General features: G+C 36.0%; 2 protein-coding genes across 2 annotated transcripts; both read right to left on the reverse strand.

The window, feature by feature from the left end:
- LOC104882489 (thylakoid lumenal 29 kDa protein, chloroplastic) lies at nt 1–6,708 on the reverse strand. Its single transcript, XM_010666046.3, has 11 exons — nt 6,359–6,708; nt 6,172–6,270; nt 5,250–5,334; nt 5,124–5,158; nt 4,922–4,987; nt 4,777–4,817; nt 4,392–4,522; nt 3,816–3,922; nt 2,217–2,354; nt 1,153–1,287; nt 1–303 (listed from the first exon to the last, which is right to left on the reverse strand). The coding sequence occupies exons 1-11, from the start codon at nt 6,443–6,445 to the stop codon at nt 193–195; spliced, it is 1,035 nt and encodes a 344-aa protein (XP_010664348.1). The 5' UTR covers nt 6,446–6,708; the 3' UTR covers nt 1–192.
- Nucleotides 6,709–7,188: 480 nt separating this feature from the next.
- LOC100267809 (O-fucosyltransferase 7) lies at nt 7,189–14,395 on the reverse strand. Its single transcript, XM_010666047.3, has 12 exons — nt 13,942–14,395; nt 13,238–13,336; nt 12,551–12,650; nt 12,264–12,331; nt 11,481–11,569; nt 11,209–11,389; nt 11,002–11,130; nt 10,766–10,899; nt 10,414–10,627; nt 8,670–8,854; nt 8,467–8,562; nt 7,189–7,745 (listed from the first exon to the last, which is right to left on the reverse strand). The coding sequence occupies exons 1-12, from the start codon at nt 14,098–14,100 to the stop codon at nt 7,592–7,594; spliced, it is 1,608 nt and encodes a 535-aa protein (XP_010664349.1). The 5' UTR covers nt 14,101–14,395; the 3' UTR covers nt 7,189–7,591.
- Nucleotides 14,396–20,682: the final 6,287 nt, after the last annotated feature.

The following is a 20,682-nucleotide window of genomic DNA, read 5'->3' on the forward strand; positions in this document are numbered from 1 at the left end:
TACCTACTAAAAAATGATATGATTATAATAGCCAACGAGGATTTGCAATAAAACTGAATTGTAAAGTCATGCAAGCAATCTCAAAATTTATCTTTGAAAGCTTCCCATAGAGTGAAAACTAAAAGCTTTGTGGCAGGCCAGTTGCGCTCAGAAATTGGAACTGCTTCTCTGCTATGGCCAAGTGCTATCTTACTATAGTTTGAGCTTGCTAAAATCAACCTTTTGGACAGGGTAACTATATGCCTCATAGTTGATTTGTTGGCCCAAGCAACTCAATTTTGTGAGAGTGGTAATAAGATCAACCTGAAAAGAAAAAAATTCCAAACCCAAAATTGAGATTAAGAGTGCATTTGGGAGTGATCCTAGAAAGTGTTTCTAATATTTGAATGATAAAAATTTTCAAGTATTAGAAATATTAAAAACATTTCATAGAATCACTACCAAATGAGCTATAAGTGTTGATGAAGCATAATAAGAAATTAATCATCATGAGTTGAACTACATATTGTGGATCAAAATTCTTCCACCAAATCATTTTAGCCTATAATGACTCACTCCTAATCGTGTATATATTGTTCGTTGTAGGTCCAAAGAAGTTATCACGGTTTTAAAACACATTTATAAGGTTAAGAAAAACTCATACTTATTTAGTGTGGGTTATCACAATCACCCTCCCCCCACCTCCTATGTTGTATCTCATAGGATTGCGGGACCATATAGACAAACAACCCTCAAGGGGCAAAACAAACCCTCATACCAGGGTCGAGGATTGGCTCTGATACCATCCACAACAACTCACTCCCAACTGTGTGAATGTTATCCACTTTGGGCCCAAGGAGGGCCTCACAACTTTAAAACACGTCTACAAAGTTAAGAGGAGTTCATATTTATATAGCCCCATGAACTTTCTCCCATATCCGATGTGAGAAAATTAATTTGGTCTTAATTTCAAAGCCAAGCAATGAGAATTTAATCTTCAAAGGGGGCATCAAAGAATGCTATAGAGAAGTATATCAAGCATAGTCCTCGATGTTTCCTTCTTTTTATTCTTTTCCCCACTATAAAACTTGACAAGTCAATGAACAATATCTATTTTTGTCCATTTTCCAATTCAAAAGTAGAGGAAAAAGAGGAAACCATCAAGTTACTGACCTCATAATCAGTCTGAGAAACTGTTTCTCGGCTGCGTTGGTATTTCTGAACCCATGGAGCAACATCTGGATCCGTGGCTAATAAGGCCTCACTTGCCAACTGATCTGGACCCAAAAATGCAGACATAACAGCTAGCTGGCAAACCCAGAAAGAGAAAGAAAAGAACAAGGTCAGTTAATATGACTCAGTATGTCATCAATAGTAATCAATGAAGCTCCTCTACACAGGTGTAGAATATCCTTAACAGGTTTTCCTTTTTCTTTTTTTCCTGCTAGTAAGATCCTTTACATGTAATTTTAATTTTAGCTCTTTAAATTTCATCTTTTAAATTGGTTTACTGAAAGAGAAACTTGGATTAGTGTGGATCATTTGCATAAAAAGAAATGCAGCATACATCCATGAAGGATTAGATATGAGTACAGATGCAAATCACAATAAGCTGTTCAAATTAAGCTTAAATAAAGAAATTCAAGAAGATGACAATTAGTTCAAGTTGAAGCTGCCAAATGGGGCAAGGAGAGTTACTGAAGTGAGTAAAAGTTAAATTATATGTTTCATTTTAAGAAATGGTTTGTAAAGAATTGGATTGGCAAATGGTGGAAAAACAAATCCTTTAATACCATTATTTAAAGTCTTCCCAACTATTTTTCGGCTGGAAAAACAAATCCCATATACCAATCTATGGTGCATGACTGGTTCTGGTCCGTGTTTTATGCAGTTCAGTGTCTCTTGGGTGGATAAACAAATCTGACATTAGCCATTGAAGCTTGTGCAAATATAAATTATATAATTAATTTTATATTTGAAAGTCAGGAATCATAGTCAAGTTTGGATTGATATTGTATTGTCAGGTTACAGCATATCTTCTTTGCAGCATGATTATAATCTATGCGACAAATAATCTTTTTCCTTCGTTTGAAACTACAGAGCTGAAATTCATGGTTGCTCAAGAAATGGTAGGCTGACAGTTTGCTGGCCCAAATTTATATTTGAAAAGGTCATGCTATAATAAAAACAAGACCCTAAAATGCAATTTTGGTGTTGAAAATGTTTGAAGAAAATACCTGGCGAGGACCAAAGCCAACAGCTGTGAACTTATCTTTCATTTCCTGGACACTAGCTTTCTCCCACTGGGGAACTCTTCCCTCCGGATCTGGCTCCTGAGTGTCAGCTCTCCCAAATTGCTTATCGAACAACCCCCACTGTTAAAACAAAGTACAATTTCACACATACATCTACAACTCCATGACTCTTTTATTAAGAGGGGAAAAAAATGATGATCTCTATCAGTAGATATAAAATGTGTAGACCAAACTCATGAACATACATGCAATTTTTATGAGATGCTAGCTTCCATTCTCCAGGCCTACTTCATGCACTCACAACTGGTTTGGTTGAGAGAGGAAAAATAGGACCATAAGAAACTCACCATAGCTCATAAGTGGGTAGAAAAATATGCTTATACCGCTGGAACGGAAGAAATAACCATACAGGAAGAACATGATCGAAGTTATGTGCATATCATTTTTCTTTTTCTTTCTTTCTTTTTTTTTTTTTTCTAATAGGAAAGTTACATGCATATCTAATACAACAGTCACTTTCCAGAGTAGTGTTTTCCCCTTGAAATAATCCTTGATCCATTAGATTCTTATTCTTCACCAAATCTTTTTCTTCTCACTCATAGTAAAACTTATCTTTGAAAAACCCAAGAAAACATGATAAGGTTTCCAATAAATCGAACTCAAAACAGTCTCTTGAAAATTTACACTATTTTAAAAACTCATTATTTTTTTTTTTATAAGTAAAGAGAAGTATATTAAAATGAAAGAGGAAACACCAAACTAGTGTCCTCTAGGTATACAAAGAGTATACAAAAGCAGCCCCTCGACTCTAAACCAAGGAAGCGAGCCAAAACCCCTACCTATAACTAAAGTCTAGCCACTCAAAAAAGCTAACCAGAGACCGCGGGCTCAAAACTATAAACACCTTCACTCATGACCACAGATTACATACAAAAGAATGCTTCAACCTTTGGATTGACAACACCTCATTCCCAAAAGCCAACGAATTTCTTTCCTTTCAAATTGACCAAAATATACATAAGGGGGCCATTTGCCACGCCTTTTTATGGATTTTCCCCACAAACGCTCCATGCCACCCCAAGAGAGTTTCCTTAACTGTACCAGAGAGAACCCATTCCACACTAAAGAGAGAAAAAAGAAGATTCCACAATGTCCTCGTCATAACACAATGGAGTAAAAGATGATCCACCGTTTCTGCTTCAGCAAGACAAAGAAAACACTTATTTGCCAAAGAATAACCCCTCCTCTGAAGTTGGTCTAAATTTAAGATTTTGCCCCAGGAAGCTTCCCACGCGAAAAAAGCTACCTTTGGAGGCACACTCGCTCTCCAAATACCAACATAAGGGAACATAGCTGAACCACCAGGCTCCACATTAGAGTAGAGCGACTTGACTAAGAAAACACCACTTCTATGAACTAGTTATGATGGAAAAAGATTACCAGAACTTAAAACTGAACCAGGGACACATACAGAAGGTGACCAAACTTGTGAACAAACCCACCCTTTTGAACTATATGAGTGTGTAAGTATGTCTGATGTTAGAATTATATGCATATCACAACACCAATTTAGAAACAAACCTGCCCATTTGAGCCATATGCTGTGTATAATAAATTCCCTTTCTCTTCATTCCCACCACATTTACGTACTGCAGAAGCTATAAATGTAGACTTTACTGCACTTTGAGCTGCGTCGGATAAAGAAAAACTGAATTTAGGGGCATTATGATTAATTTGTTAAATGCCACATGCAGACTAAATCAAAACATTCTTTTTCTCAGCATCTAAAATGAATCTGTTATTGTTTTCATAGAAGTAGAAACCAGTCTTCTTGGCATTTCAATCTGATGGTAACTTGTCGGGTCACTAAGCATAAAAACAAATGTTCAAGTTTTTGTGTGGCCACTTCAGAAAAATGTTGGGAATTTTAGCTTTGTTCTTCTATCCCTCCTAGAACCGCAAATTGAGATCCACACTGACTAGTGGCCTTATCATCACTTTTGGTGATACATCTTGCTACACATTGAGAGTACATCTTGTGCATGTGTGTGCAAACTTGATTTTCATTAAAACACAGTTAATCAAACTGCTAAAGGACGAGTCCCGAGTATTTTAGTGTTGTCCATGTATATAGTCCTGAGTATTAACATGTCTAACCTGCATATTGGATGAGATCTGCGAATGATATTGGCCCTCCCTTGGAATATGAATCTATCTCCTTCTTTGATTCCTCTAATAAATTCAAAGCTGCAGAGAGCCCTTTATTCTCAGGTCTGCTTATCTCTGAACTTCAAGCAAGAAAAATTATGAACAAGAACAAAATCAATGTAGTGGTTGAATGAGAAGAATGCTTTACAACTTAAACTCATAAACCAAAATATTTGGAAATTCAAAACGATATGCCTATTCCTTATTGTCCAAATTTTGTGTTAAAAATGCTCACAGGATATGACAAGTGCATCTGACCTCACTTTAAGCATGTGAAAATACTCTTTTTTCATCTTTTGAGTACCATAAATATTTTAAGGTGTTGCTATATTACCTGAATCGTATCGATCCATTTGGGCCTCCAGATTTTGTAGCCTACAAATTTAATCAAGAGCCCATAAGTTTTTTCCATTTGTTGCATACAAAGTAAAAGACTCCAACAGAGTATGAAGTTTCAGAAAGTTTGTTTTTGGCCTGACCTTATCATAAGTCATGGCATCATTCAGTGCTAAAGTTAGTAGGGATGGGATGATATCAGGATTTCCCTGAATATATGCACGATAGAATTAGTGAAAAAATTGCCCCGCCAAGAGTATGATCAATTGAATTTAAGTCTATAAATGAGGCCAAAAAACTAGGTACACCAAAATCATTGATATAAACCAGGGCAGAAGAATTTACCTTTATAGCAGTAAAAAGGGTCCCCTTGACATTCGCTGTTAAGGAAATGAAAAAGAAAAAGGAACATTCAGTTCTTGTTGAATCTAGGAAGCTTACCAGAGAAGGTGAGGTATTTAGAGAACTTACAACGAAACTCAGAACGTTGTCTGAGTTGTATTAAATCAGCTGCAGCAGCCATTTCAACAAATGGTCCTGAGCTTGCTAGTAATTCCTAAGGAGTGATTACAGCTGGCAGAAACTCATCATCATATCATTCTAAACCATAGTATTATATTCTTCTAGAGGCACTAAACCATAGAAATACATACTTATATAGATCTGCATATGTTCAGAAGCACGTTTAGTAGCAAGCGTATGTCTTGTCCAGATTATTGAAAGCCATTTAAATCAGCATTGGTTTTGCCTTGGTTATTGCAAACAGTGCTTATTTGACATAAGGAAGTGAGAGAAATAATAAACCAGAAATAGTAAGATAAGCAATTTTTTGCAAGTTACACAAAGAGGGAAATGCAGCAGGGACTTAAAAAAGTAGATTGGTGTCAAGCAGAAGAGGCACAAACTACTTACAGGATTTGCCAACTTAGAGAATTAACATTTCTGATACACCAACTGCATAAACAAATTTCTAATTGACCCTACAAATCCAATTATTATGGAAACACTGATTCTGTGCCACCATTCATAAAATTTGGGAGGATGGTCAACAGAAACATAGATTTTAACCAAATTTGCAGGCAGGAAATTAGTAGTAATTTTGAGTCATCTTTACTATCAACAGCTATTTAAAGCAGTAGAAGACATTGGCATCTGCAGTCTCATAAGAACTGAAATCTATTTTAAAATTTGAGTGTTTTTCTAACTATGGATTCATGAGACTGCCAAATTAAACCCATCTCTGTTTCAAGGATCATAGTGTTTCGAACCCTTTTTCCCACAACAATAAAATAAAAATTGACAAATCCACAAGTTGCAGAGTTGGCAATGTTGTATCATGAAACAAGGAAGCACTGGGAAATTGAAGAAAAGGGTTAAGAAGGAGTAGTCTCACCATGCCAAGGGTGGCACCCACGCATTTGAGAACGTCCCTCCGACGGAATCCATCCTCATCAGTTCCATTACATTCAATTCGGTTACAACGGATCCTCCCCTGATGTTGCAATTCCAAATTAATAGTGCTCTAGAATGTTTAAAGTTAAGGAAATCAGAAAAAAAAAAAAATTGAGAAAAATACACACTGCTTGAAGAGAGTGTCTGGGGGTAGAAGATGGTTGGGGCGCCATTGGAATCAAAGACGGAGCTGTTGATAGGAAGGACACCCCCATTTCCCTCGAAGTGTGTCCCTTCTTTCACACTTTGTAAACTCGACTCAACTGGGACTGTTGGGAGGTGGAAAAATACAAATGTTTGCAGCGGGAGGGTGATGGTGTCTTATCCTATCCTCAACTTCTCATGGTATCCTGAAATCTCATACCCGCCACGTCCACCCACTCACCCTTTTTCGGACCCACAACAAATGTTATTATTATTAGTCTTTTTATAATTTAAATAAGTTGCATATAAATGTTTTTTTTTTAATTAAAAAAAAAAAAAGGCCCTACTTTAAAGAAGAAGTCATTCCACTGCTAAAGGATTTTGTATTTTTTAAAGATGAAGGTCATTCTGAATTTGGTTTTTACTGTGTCTTTTTTGGATAAATCCTTTGGACAACACTTGGAAATGAAATTATTTGATTAAATGGAAAGGATCTGATGGGTTAAAACAATTAAAAACAACTAAGATTTTTTAATAGTTAGCTAAAACATTTCAAAGCCAAGTATGGATGATGCTGGGAGGAAGCCCAAGCAAATGCTTAAAAACCAAACGTAGGTTTTCTCAAGATTATCACTTCCAAGATCAACTTATCCAAATGCCTCCAAGTCCAAACAGAGGACTTGCCTTTAGGGTTTCAGACCCAAGGCTGTCCATATTTCAAACCATCCATTTTTCATTTTTCATCGCCAGTTGCGCGCCCATGAAACAATTACAGAACAAAAATGTAGACAGAAAATAAAAAAAGGCCAAGGCAAAATGAAATGATTCCTTTTTATTTTTGTTTTCAATGACCACCAATAAAATGGTCACATGAAAAGAACACATTATTTCCAACGGCTACCCTCATAGTATCACATTGAATTCCCACCAAAGCCCCTCCACCGTCAAACCAACCAACTACCCTCAAGAAATTAATGAGGCCAGATGATAAAACCAGTGGTCTTTTTACCTCCTCTCTCTTATGCATTCTCCCTTTCATCTACATTTCTATACACCCTCGCCTCAGCTACCTGGACTCAAGATATACACACACTCCGCAGTTGTATCCGCTATAATGCCACCACTGAAGCTTTCTATAAATAATCAGGAAAGAAAATGTGCCGCAAATCCACCAGCATGGGTATTTCTTTGGAGGACATTGTTCCGCTGCAACTAATCTACCTGATAATGATAGAGGTGTTCATATCTGGGGGCTCCTTGTGACATAAACAATCTGGTATAGGGTTCACGTAAAATGCCTCTTCTGAACGAAACCTATCCATGCCCTTTGTTCCAGAGATGGGGCCTTTTCTTTTTCTTGGAGACCCTTGCCTGTGCAACCAACATAAAGAAACAAGTACAAACTTAGTGAAAAATTTTGGCAAATTTACCATACTACATGATCCAGTTATTGGGGGTTCTTCAACAGATTATACAGACCACTTTTGACAGGTATCAAGGGGTAAGGAGGTCAAAAGAATCTTCTTCCTCTAGTAGCTTAAAGATCAAGGTTCAACCATGTGGGCTGCTATTATTGCAGAAATAAGGATCACTCAAGACTAAGAGAAGTAACCAGACCTTCCCAGCTTCCCCTAATCTAAAGTGAAAAGCTCTCATATTTTCCTCTTCAATATCCAAAAATGAACCTACAGATGAATAAGTGGCTTCTGTTCTCAAGCACCAGAGTGAATGATGCAAAACCCACCATAAGTTCAGTGTGACAAAAGGAAATAACCGATGAAATAAGATGTCATGATCCACTGATTACGAAGGGTGCTTAGAGAGGCTTCGGTCATCATGGAAATTTACAATAATCTAATTAATCATCTTTGAGTGATATATCTTCCAAGAACTCCAGTGGAGGTCAGGACAGCCTCACCCAAGAACAGGCAACTCAAACCAACCCAAAAAGCCTTAATCCCAATGACTCATAATCAGAAATCCCATAGAATGATTCAAGACATAAATGCCCATTTCATTACCAAAAAAAAAAATATTGTAGCCCGCCATTATTCATTATGACTATAACAAAGGAATCTTCATGTAGACATACCTTTTTCTGTGCAGTTCCATAATTTTATTTGATAGGTTTTTGCCTTCTTTCAGGGATCCCCGCTCAATTTTGTCAAACAGATGAACAAGAGCTTTCCTGATGTACAAACCACACAAACAATTTCAATATGTAGTGACATTGGGAGCATGATTAGTAAATAGGAAGTTACTAAAATCTGGGATGAGCTCAAAAAACAATCTTGCCTGTCAGGAGAAATTGTTTTCCTGTGTCCCAAAAAACGACGATGACCCTCAACTGCTCTTGCCATGTTTCCAGAGTACGAAGGAATAAATACATCACTTTCAACTGATACAATATAATCAAGTGCAGCCATCTGAGATGCATGATTAGCAAACGGTTCAAGCTCATCAATGGATGCCAGTTTTTCCTGAAACCAATCTTAAGATGTGAATCAATATGACAAACAACCTCGTTTGTAGCTTTGGACAAGCTAATGTCACTGACGCCAAGGGTTGGCAGAGAAGAAGATAAAAAAATGTGAATCAGTAGGGTAACATCAACTGAAAACATCTCAAACCAAAATTCCATGTGGATACATGCATACAATGGGCACATGCACATGCAACAGGCACACAGACACATGCACAACCCACCCACACACAGGCACAAAAGGAAAAAATTTGAGACATACAGAAAGCGTAGATACAAGAAGCAGTCATACATGAAATTTTCACAATTTTAGCTACCAGTATAAAACAAAATCAGTTGCTTGCTAAATTAGGTTCACTTTATAGATGGTTCTTAATCATAAAGCTGTTTTGCATCCTTAGATATCTAATCTAGACTACATGTGAAGCAAGGGTGTAGAGATCTCATAGATGTCCATTAACTGTTCAGAGACCTTCTATTTTGGTCATCTAATCTAAGACTTCACATGAGCCAAGGCTGTTGATGGGGTAGATTAGGATCCCTACCCAATTTTAACTCCCACTTGTTAAACCAGACTTGAGCCCACCACAAATTAGACAGTTTTTCTTTCTTTTTCTTCTTTATAAATATATGCAAGCAGGAAATATATTAACAGCGCCTAGTAAATGGCCACACCAAGAGTAAATTCAGGTTTAAATCACAAGACACATAAATCCAGTGGCCTAGAAGTAGATCCAATAACCCAAGTCAGTTAAAATCCAAATCTAGTTATACCTGCAATGTTGGTTATGTATCACTTATAATTGCATGTATTTACACCAGATAACCCGATTATTTTGTTACAATAATATATAATGCATACTTAAGATTAGATTTTGATTTATGATGCTAGTCTATTTTCTCATTTATATCAAATTAGATTTTAATTTGAAAGCATCATAACAGTATGTTCAATTGACATACCCAGCCCATGGAAAAGTGTAATCTGAAAGGTATAAGAGAGAAAACTGCCTTCTCCAGGTGATAGGAGTCTCAGCAGGACTTGAACAAGTGATTTCCCAGATAACAGCACTCCTAGGATACATCTGAGCTGCAGTCCACTAGCCTCACTTGCAATTTTTTCCAGTTTTATAAGTACCAGTTTTAAGCTTGACATCTACTTCACAGTTTTGGTATTCATACAACATCAGTTCCTTGTTTTAACAATGCACTAGCAGATGGCACAAGAAATACACATGGCTCTGTTTAATTAGTTAACTTGGTGACTGCAACCATAGTTTATGATTACTTGAGCATTTATGCAACTAAATTGATAAGATTGTAAACTTTTGGAATAAACTTCCATGCCAGATGAATAACTCTGCATACTTTTTAACAATAGTGCTCAATATTCCTCCCAATGTGAGCTCCTTGTAAATTTGAACCTTCACAAGGTTTGCATTTATGCCTTAAATGATTGCAGATGCTCCCAGGTATTCATTGAGTAACAACAAATCACTAAAAAGAAGATATGAAAGAAAAACTGAAGCATCAAAAATAACATTAATGAGTGCATACCTTGCTCATTAATATGGGATAACGAGATTGCAAATCTGCCATATGAGAATCACCCCCATATATCTCTCCTGCAGCAATATATATGGGAGTGCTAGATGGGTATCCAAGAGCCATTAGGAAAATTCCAACCTCCTTTGGAGTTAAGGGGCAATACCCTTTGGCTCTCTGTTCCCTGGAATCAATACCCTTTACTTTCCAATATGCTGTGTTTTCTCTACAAGTTAGAAATAAAATAACAATAAAAAGAGTCAGGCAGCATCTCTGATGAAGAACAGTTCATGAAATACATGCATGCATGTTGAATGCAAGTAAACCTTTTTCATTATAAATCAAGCCACAGAACATCTCCTACCTGATCATCCTAAGTTCTTCAGCTTCAGCGGGGGATAAATCATGCGTGCATCCACTAAAAGCCAGCATGTCCTTCTCATATCGTAAATGTAGAGCAATGTAAGGACCATAGGACCTCATTCTATCCACCAACAACTGCAAAACCAATGGAACAATAGACTTAAACAATGAATATTGCATTGCCCACAAGAAAGAATAGCCACTTAGAAGTCAAATAACTTATATTTAATTATTTACTTTTCCCATTGCCTCAATTTGGGGTGCAAAACGGAGGGCTTCATAACAAGCACGGCACCTCAGCTTCTGAATGTCTGGAAGCAAGTTATTATTTGCCAGACGAGAATCAGATTTAGCAGCTCTGATAACCTAGGGAAAATGCATTGCATCAGATGATTATATGGACCCAATAAGCAAAACCAGAATGAAACATTTCACCAAATATACCTGATAATCAGCCCACATGCTAGCTATCTCATTCTGATAATAATCTATACCAGACCAGCTTCTAAAATGCTTAACTGCTCTAGGAGCAGTTGCTAGTTCCTTGGGGAGCTTTTTTATGACCTTTACATCATAAGCTAGAGCGCTAATAAAATGATCTTCATCAAAGACATCTGAGAAGTTACTGTCATTCAAATAGATAAAACAAACTATAGCATCAATTTTTTAGCAACTGGACAGAGATATTAAGCATAAAAACAATGAACAACTGGTACCTAGAGTCTTGCCAAAATGACCGCTTATCAAGTTCAGGAATTACAAGAGTGGCATTGATGATGCGGGCTACAGCTACCATGTCACATATCTGCCATTCAAAATTGTGGCTGCTATTCAGCTCCAGATAATAGCCATATGCTTATAATCAGGAAGCATGAAACTGTTCAGGTTTCCAATAGCTTCCTTTCCCAGTTCTATATAATCCCAAAATGATAAAGTCCATATAGGTTTAGGTCAAATTAAAAGTGGCCACCCATAAACTCCATTAATTTTCCAGTTTAGCACATATCATAAGCACAGAAAGTTTCTCAAACCATAACAACAAAAGTGATTGCTGGGATTCAACAACTACAATCAATTAATGATATAATGGAAGAGTAAGGACTCCTAGCTCCCATCATATTCGTTGTAACAGGTCACTCCACTCAGCTAGAAAAAAAAAAGCAAGAGCAAAATCAAAATGTGTATAAAATAATGACTCTTGATAGGCATATGCCTAAATCAGTAATAAGAACATGTAAACTAAATCACAGGTATTAACTAATTTCTTCTCCTTCTATAACATAATGCTCCATTTGATTGCCAAAAAGAGAAGATAAACTTGGAGCAGTGGCTGTTGTATTACAAGTTCCCTTTTCTTTTCCACCAGCCTTTAACAAGCAGACAAAGCATTTAGGGGGCAAAATTCTAATAAGTTGGTATTTAAAATAGAAGGGGGATAGACAAAATATATAGTTTGAGTAGCTACTAACAAATAAAGATGAGAGGGAGAGAGTACCAACCCCAGCCCGCATTTGATTGAGCCCACCATTTGTATGAACGAGCAGGTAACCCTGTGACTCTGCAGGAGCTGAAGAAACAATAGGACAATGGGAAATAAGTACACAGGGATTTCATTATGCACACTTCAAGTCCCATTTGGATCTAGGAGAAAGGAACAGAGAGGAAAAGTGCTAAAAAAAATACATAAAATAGATTCTTTCTCAAGCTATTTTTAGCATCTTCCTTTCCTTTCCCTCATCCTTTCCAACACCCAAACAGAGATTAAGGAAAACCATATCTTCCGTACATGTATAGTTTGCACCAGGGTCAACACAGGGCACAAAATCCCGATTTTGTGGAGGCTTCCATAGCTTGTCCAAATCCAAAATCCCACTTGCACCATCCAACTGTCAAGTCTAAAGGAGTGAAAACATGAAAGATACATGATTGCTTTGCATCAACATATACACGTATATCTATGAGACTCAAACCGTAGGACAGTGCAAAAAATCAAACCCATCTTCTCAACAAGCAATGAGTTAAAACAACAACCGATCTCACCTCATAACAGTATATGACTAATTTTTTGTTGTTTTTTTTCCCTCTTTTAGGCTTCAACAGGTCATGAAAAGAACCATGGAAAGGAAAGGAACATGCTGAAATTGGCTTCCAAAAAGATCCATTTTCTCATAATACTCAGCATTTCCTTTCCTTTCCCATATTGTTTTCAAAATCCAAACAAAGCCTAGACATAAGATTAATGAAATTACCTGTCTATTGGTTACTAAGAAGAAAAATAACGAAAAAAATTACACAAATTTTGTATCTTATTTTGCGACATATTGGTTTTCAGTGGAGCTTATTAACGCTTTCCATGAATAAAAGATTTAAGTTTGGATATTTTCGTTTCCTTACTTTTCCTACATTTCTTGGCCACCAAACGGATCCTAAAATATTTTTTTTTTAAAATGGAAAAATGATAGAAACACAAAACCTTGCGAGAAGGCAGTGGAGCTTTTGATAAATGGGGTGGAGCCAACTCTTGAACCCATTTTCGCTCGGTGCTCAACCTCTGGAACCCAATTTCATGTTGCTGCAAAAATGAACAACCACAACTTCACCTCAAAATCGATAAACCCTAGCCAAACCCACAAATAATAAATAAATTCGAAAAATTAAAAAAAAAAAAAAAGATAATAACAACTTAGAAAATAAATTTTCAAAACTGCTACTGAATATGATGATCCAAGTTAAATAAAGATAGATAAATTTAAAAAAGAAAAACTAAAAATAAAATAACAAAGAGAAGCAAATTTGCAAATGATTACTAAATACAGTGATATCGTTCCAAATAAAGATCAACAGACAATCTTAGAATTAAAAAAAAAAAAAAAATGAATTCCTTATCATAATAAAATATTCAGAGTATAAATGACCCGTTATTTCAAATCTTTGGCTGAAATTTTGCCGTCAGAAAATTAGGGAAAATGATAGTATTCTGAGTTTGGAAAGCATAAGGTGAAAAACAAAAATAATAATAATAATAAAATGAAAATAAAAATGCTTTAGAAAATCAAAGAAGCATGAGGGAAAAAGAAAACCTAATCAAGATGCAATTCTTGATATCCTAAAGTTGAAAGAAAGAGAAAGAAGCAATGAAAATGGGGGTAACAGAAAGTGGAGTATAGATGGAGTGACCGTGGGTAGCTTATAGGAGTCGGAGAAGTCCGGGACTTTGGATGAAAGGAAAATGTGTACGTGTACAGAGAGCAGAGCCACCGCTGCTATCGAACATATGGCCCCTATCAACAACCTCCTCAGCACCACCAATCCCCTCCACCTGCTTCGTTTCTGCATCTTTTTCTCTCTCCACAACTCACTAGAGCATTCCTCTTCAACTTCCTTCCCGTTTTTCTTCCTCTTCCTCTCTGTTCACTGCTGAACGAGTCGGTGGTGGTCTGTTTCGATTTCTTTCTCTCGCGTCCCCCCACCGCGCTCGGCATTGGTTTAATGCTTTTAGGCTTTCTTCTTCTTTTTCCTTTTTTTTCTTTTTTTAATACATCTTCCCTTTACAATCAGGAATACACAGGTTAATCAAGTCGCCGAGCCTTTAACCTTCATGTGGTATTTAACTATTTATTTAATTTGATTTTCCATATTAAAAATTAAATATTTGAAACCAATCCAGATATACTTGGTCCGATATTTATTTTTTAAAATATTTTTAACATGAGAATCATGGATTTGTTTTAACGTATACCCAACCGGCAATTAATTTTCTCCATTTGCTAAAAAGCTTGCCGTATATAGCTTTTAAACCTCACAATTTTGTAGGAGTATCCCACGGTCCCACCCGAGTGATAATCAAAGATTAAAATTATAGACCAGTTTAATAATCATTGCAAAAATGTTTTATGGTGAGTACACTGAATTTAGTTCCCGCAATAGGACGGAAATGTCCAGGGAAAAAAGGGAAAATAATTCGGCAAAAACAAACGAATCTACACACCAAGTCACAGACGGCTCAACAAGACGTCTTGTCGGCATTGGATTCAACTCTACATGATGCAAAGCATTTTGGACGTGTGGCGGAATCCTTGGTACAACCAAAATTTATGTAAAATTGTGCATAGATTTTGTGAAACCACCGTTATAGTTATGACTTATGACCCTTTGTTATCCTTTGTGTATTACAAAACTTTTTGTTTCCTATGTTTATTATTTAGATCATGCCTCAATTCTTCTAATTATGGGTAATTTTCCATGTGAAACCAATAATTAATTGAGCTGTGAGTGGATGAAGTACTACTGCATGTCCATGTCCATCAGTCCATCGCTCAGGCTCCCACTCCCAGCTAACAAAGCTCTATAGTCTATACACAAGTAAACGATGAGTCATGAGAGTGCGGATCTCAAGATGACTCGCATTGATTGAAGGACCGCATGCATGTGCAGATCCAAGACTAGTGTGACCAGAGTCTCTCTCAGGCACTCTCTCCACATTTCATGGCTTCTTTTTGTTCAAGTTTGGCCTCTGTCACTCCTTTCAACTAAAATCATACAGTTGCCTATTGCTATGAATATGGTTTAATCTCATGCAAAGGAGCTTGTGGTCCACCAGCGAAAACCACCTTCTTCCTTTGACATGGAAACAATGTGCATATATTTTGACGGGTGAAACCCATTAATGCCCTGATGCATGGCATGTGGGATGTTCATGTAGAAACTGAAAAAAAGAAGGGTTGAAGAATGGGTGCCTCACGTGAATGGAACAGGTGAAGTTTAAAGTTTAGACTAATATGGGGAATTAGAGACTGGATAAGTGAGAAATGGTTGGGTTGTCAATATTACGTGTTCGTGAGAAGGTCCAAAATTAAACAGCTAGCACACAGACAGTGATGTGATAATGAAGACGACAAAGGCAAAAGAAAAAAAAGGAAGATTGGCATTCCTTGCTTCATCGACGCCTTTCAGTTCTCGTGATCCCCCCTCCCTTTTTCGCTTTCTGTGTCATAAGTCATAACATCAGAATACTCATTCTTAGCTATTACACTCGATCGCACCGCCTCCATCCAAACACTGCCCTGTACCCAACACAAACATACAAAACCAAAACTAATAAATAAAAGAGGTTCCGTTTCACGATGCCCTCATGCCTCCACTTTTAAGCCACCCCTTCTGTTTTTTCTATCCGTAACATGTCATATGCAAATTATTTTTCCTTTCAATTATTTCTTCAGTTTGTCTTATGCTTTTGTATGAAGCTAAATGAAAATTTCTCAAAGCTTCAATCATTTATCCTTGTCCTTTATTATTTGGTTATTAATTTCGGAGTTGTTCTATGATTACCATAACGACCCTCAGAATCGTGAGCCAGAAAAATGCTCAGTCCACCGCATGGTAGGGAGGGACTGTTTGGTGAAAAGTTCAACAGCCCGTGCCAGAAGACTGTCAGCATATGACTTTTAGCCATGGCTTGATTTTGCGCTCTTTCTTTTCTAAATATTAACACTAGACTTAATATCACGATAGTCATAATTATTGTTATTTGGAAGAAACTGGTACAATGGAAGGGAAATCATTCTACAATCCACGTATTTTTTATTACCCATGTGTCGATGAATTTTTTATTCATCTCTTGTAAGTTACGTTATTTATCCTATTTTATTTTATTAAACCATTAATATAATATTAAAAATAAAATGATAGTTCATTTTGTCGGCTCCAACTCAACTAAATAAAATAAAAATATATTTAATTCATTATATCAATTTATTCCAATTTCTTATCTAAGTAATTAATGATTTGTGGGAAAAGTGACTTTTGAGTTTTGACCCATTAATACCAAAATATATTAAAAAAAATCTCAATTTTTTTTAAATCAATATTATCTTTATATATTTAAAATAATTTAAAATAAACGTAATTTTTAATAAGTCATATAATTATTCTCTAAAATATTGATTTTACTTGTTATGCCATTAATAATAATTAACAACCACACTCTTCCAATAAAATATTTCTTTTTATTTAAAATATGTTGTTTATTATTTTTATTATTATTATTATTTGGATTATTTTTCTCTTTAAAGAAAAGAAACACCTCATAGGAAAAGTTGAAAAAATAAACATTTTATAACAAATATGAGATAATTTGAAGAGTGTGACATTAAAAGTTATGACACATGATGTTCTGTAAATAAGTTTGAGTTTTGTTAGGAATAAGATTTATAGTTTTTCCCATGTTTTATTTAAGATTTTTTTTCATTAAAACTTCTAATATCCACACTCTTCAAATTACCACACATTTGTTATAAGATACTTTTTTTATATTTAAAAAAATTCTAAACTTTTCCTATGGGTGTTTGTTTACAAATAAAAAAATCTCAAATAATAATAATAATAAAACATATCTAAAATGAAAAAAAATATTTATGTGAGGGGTTTAATTGTTTATTGGTGTTAATGAAATAATAAGTAAAATGAATATTTTAAGAAATAATTATATAACTCATTAAAAAGTGTTTGTATTTTAAATTATATTTAAATAAATGAAGATAATACTGATTTAAAATTTTAAGATTTTTCGTTCATATATTTTTATATTAATGAGTCTAAACTCATTTTTTTCTCATGATTTTAAAGGTCGTGTAATAATTTTTAATTATTATGTATTAATCTTATAATTAATAGCATTAACTCTCTACGTTGCCACTAGTTAAGACAAGGTGACATTGGGGTAAATTTAAAGAACTTTTTATGTAAGAACAAAAAAAAAATACATATTGGAATTTTCCATCTTTTCCTAATAAATTGGATCCTTCCAAGCCACTAAAACATGGGTTACACCCCTATGGGTGAAGCCGACACGTGCCGAATAATTAAATCTCCACCCATCTTGACCAATAAGTACACAAGATTGTAAAAGATACGTCTCTAAGGTGCACATATACAACCTTGTTGTACTGTGGTTCTGGTACACAAGCATATAAATTGAAGATTGCTTTTGACATAACTTTCGTTAAAGATGATTGCGGTGCCGACTGCCGCCTTTATTAGAGCATTTACGACATTTCATGTTCTTTCTTATTTTTAAATAAATATTTTTGTTTTTTTGGTTTGAAAGGATTTCTTTTGACGTGTTACCAATGCAAGGAATCCATCACACACGTGGCTCGCATTCACCGGTGCGAATGGAATCATGATCACAGTCAGCGTAATCTTCGATTAGAAATTAAAAGGCACGTGGCGGAAGATCAAAGGATGTCTTGAAAGCATAATAAATAGCACATGGGTCCCCTGCCTGTCACAACACGTCTTCACGGTAATGGGCAGCTGCCATCAAGAAAAGAACAAAGCACATGCATATGTAAAGGCAGTCCATCCAGCATCCATCATTCTGAGATCTCAGCCGTTGATGCCTAATTCCCAATTATGATCACATGTGATCCGAGCTGTGACCCATACCAATTATCAAACACGGTAATTCATATTATTTTTTTGACAACTTTATCCTTCAATTGTATTTAATTCTAGAATCCCCAGTCGACAATGTGGAGAAACTAAACTAAAAGTGTGTTTTGGACTTTCAGTTTCCACGATATCATATCGGACGGTAACAATGGCGAGGGTTGACCAACATTAAAGAACTTTGGATCCAGTGGTTGAGATTTTCAATAACATGGTTGTTTTTGTAGAATTAAGGGTCACGTCAGGCCACTTGTTTCCACATAGAATACCCATTTTGCGAGGAGAGATGTCAATGGCGTCAAAGAATTTTTAGATCCAAATTAACTCACGAAAGAACGATGATTGAGGCTTCGAATGAGTCAACAAGACTTGTATAGCGTGCACGACATATGAAGGGGGGTAATTTTTGTAAACGAAAACGTTACACACACGAATCAATAAGCCATATCATAGACATCATATCCATATTCATATGAGAAAAAAAAAAAAAAAAAAAGACCTTAAACCTTTAAATAAGATATGCAACTGTGACCTACCCATAGCAATAGTGAATCTTTTGTTTTTTGGGTGGGCGGGGAGTAGGTGTATGTACCCTTCTAAGGATATAAAAGGGAAGTAATTACTAGTTAGCATACCATAGAAAGGAGATGGTCCTAAGGGGAAATGAATTTAGTCATTAAACATGTCGATATAATAATTACTATCACCAATGTCCAAAGTTTTTCTTTAGTTGGAATCATAATTGGGCATTTTCGAGGGGTGGAGATTGCTTACCTAACACATGAGGCATGGCACACAAGAACTTGGTTGGGCATAGAGTGGGAGTGAACCTCAATCGTTTTCGGTTCTGCAAGGGAAGTTGGATATCAACTACAACCAATGGGAGCAAAACCAATTTAAGTGACGCTTAGCAGAGCAGGTCTTATAATTTTTATTTTAAATATTATTTTTTTTTACACAAAAATAGAAGATGAATTCAAACTAAGTACTCAAAGTTACGCATAAAAAGTGGCATATGTTTTGGAGGACTTGGCTTGAATTAAGTGGGGCAAAAATCAAGTGACTGAAAAAGGAGTTTTTTCGTATGCGCAGTCATCAGTGGATGTTTCGAGTGGTAGACATTGCTTGCATAACGGAGGACACGAGAAACAAAGAGATAAATGGAGCACAAAAAATAAAGATGAATGGAAACGCTGTATTGAGCATCGCCTGTAACTAATGTTGTATTTGTCTGTCTTTGGCACTACACTGATGCCTTAGTACCAGACCATTTTATGATTCTTATAATACTCCTAATGCCTAGGTAATAATGCATGTTTTACCTCTTTCGTTACTGGTTTATCAGATTGGATCGTGGATGTTTGAGCTTGATTTCCACAGGAGGGTCAGCTTCAATGCCGCGTGGGACACGGAGGCCTGGGCATCATACCAGTGTCCAGCCTTCCAGGGCATCCACAAAATGGCAGAATATTTTGTTCTTCTGTCACATTCCTTATATTTGAATGAGGACATGGAATCTTAGTAGGTGAGTTCTCGATAGCTGCCACGTCCTTTCATTCCTTCCCCACACTAATGGGCTCCGATTTTCAGAAAACAATGCCTACCTTGCAAAGGGGTTTCACTTCGCTGCCCTCCACAAAAATATTGTAATAAACTTATGTTTTCCAATTAAATTAGCTTATGTTCTTTTCAATGCACTTATATTCATTTATTTGGACACAATTTTCAATGAAATTAATAGGTTTTAAACTTACTTTTACAAAGCTTTTTGGGCATTTGCTAATGTGTTTAATTTGACCACTCCAACCTTTTTCTTTTTCTTTTTCTTTTTCTTATTATTTTAAAAAAAATAGTAATTGCTAATGTGATGGGTTTGTAGACTGAGGAGGGGATGGAGGAATTGTCCAAGGAGAGATCACAGCACTGAGAGAACTTGTTCCATGTGAATGGCTTCAACAAGCACCGTTTCGCTTCTATTAAAACGACAACCTTTCATTATTGAAAGGAAGGCCCGATCTCATCTTTCTTAACCGAACGCACCGATTTGACGTGCATGCCTTCAAAAAGGCAAAGAGAGCGGAGGAGAAACAAACGAGCACATCACAATTCACGGGGTAAGCCCATTCAATATCCGAACAAATTCAAAAATCTTTCTTATATTGAAAGTAGATCCAAGGGTTAGAAGATAAAATTATTGACGATTTCTTACTCAGAAGATATTTTAAGATAAACTGCATTGAATATAGAACAAAAAAGAAACCAGATTTTCAACTATTCTACAGGCCCTATCATGATACTCTCGAGGCAAAGGCAAAGCAAGAGGTCCTGGTTTGCTAACAAAAAGACAAAACAAAGACTGAGGAGTAGATGGTCAGAAAAATGAAATTTTGTAGGGAACCACCCTGACCCACCAACCTTTCTAGGCTTCTGCAAATTGGGCTTTGGGATATTGTCCACCAAACTTAATTT

Source organism: Vitis vinifera, chromosome 18, assembly GCF_030704535.1.
Source record: "Vitis vinifera cultivar Pinot Noir 40024 chromosome 18, ASM3070453v1".
NCBI classification, from domain to species: domain Eukaryota; kingdom Viridiplantae; phylum Streptophyta; class Magnoliopsida; order Vitales; family Vitaceae; genus Vitis; species Vitis vinifera.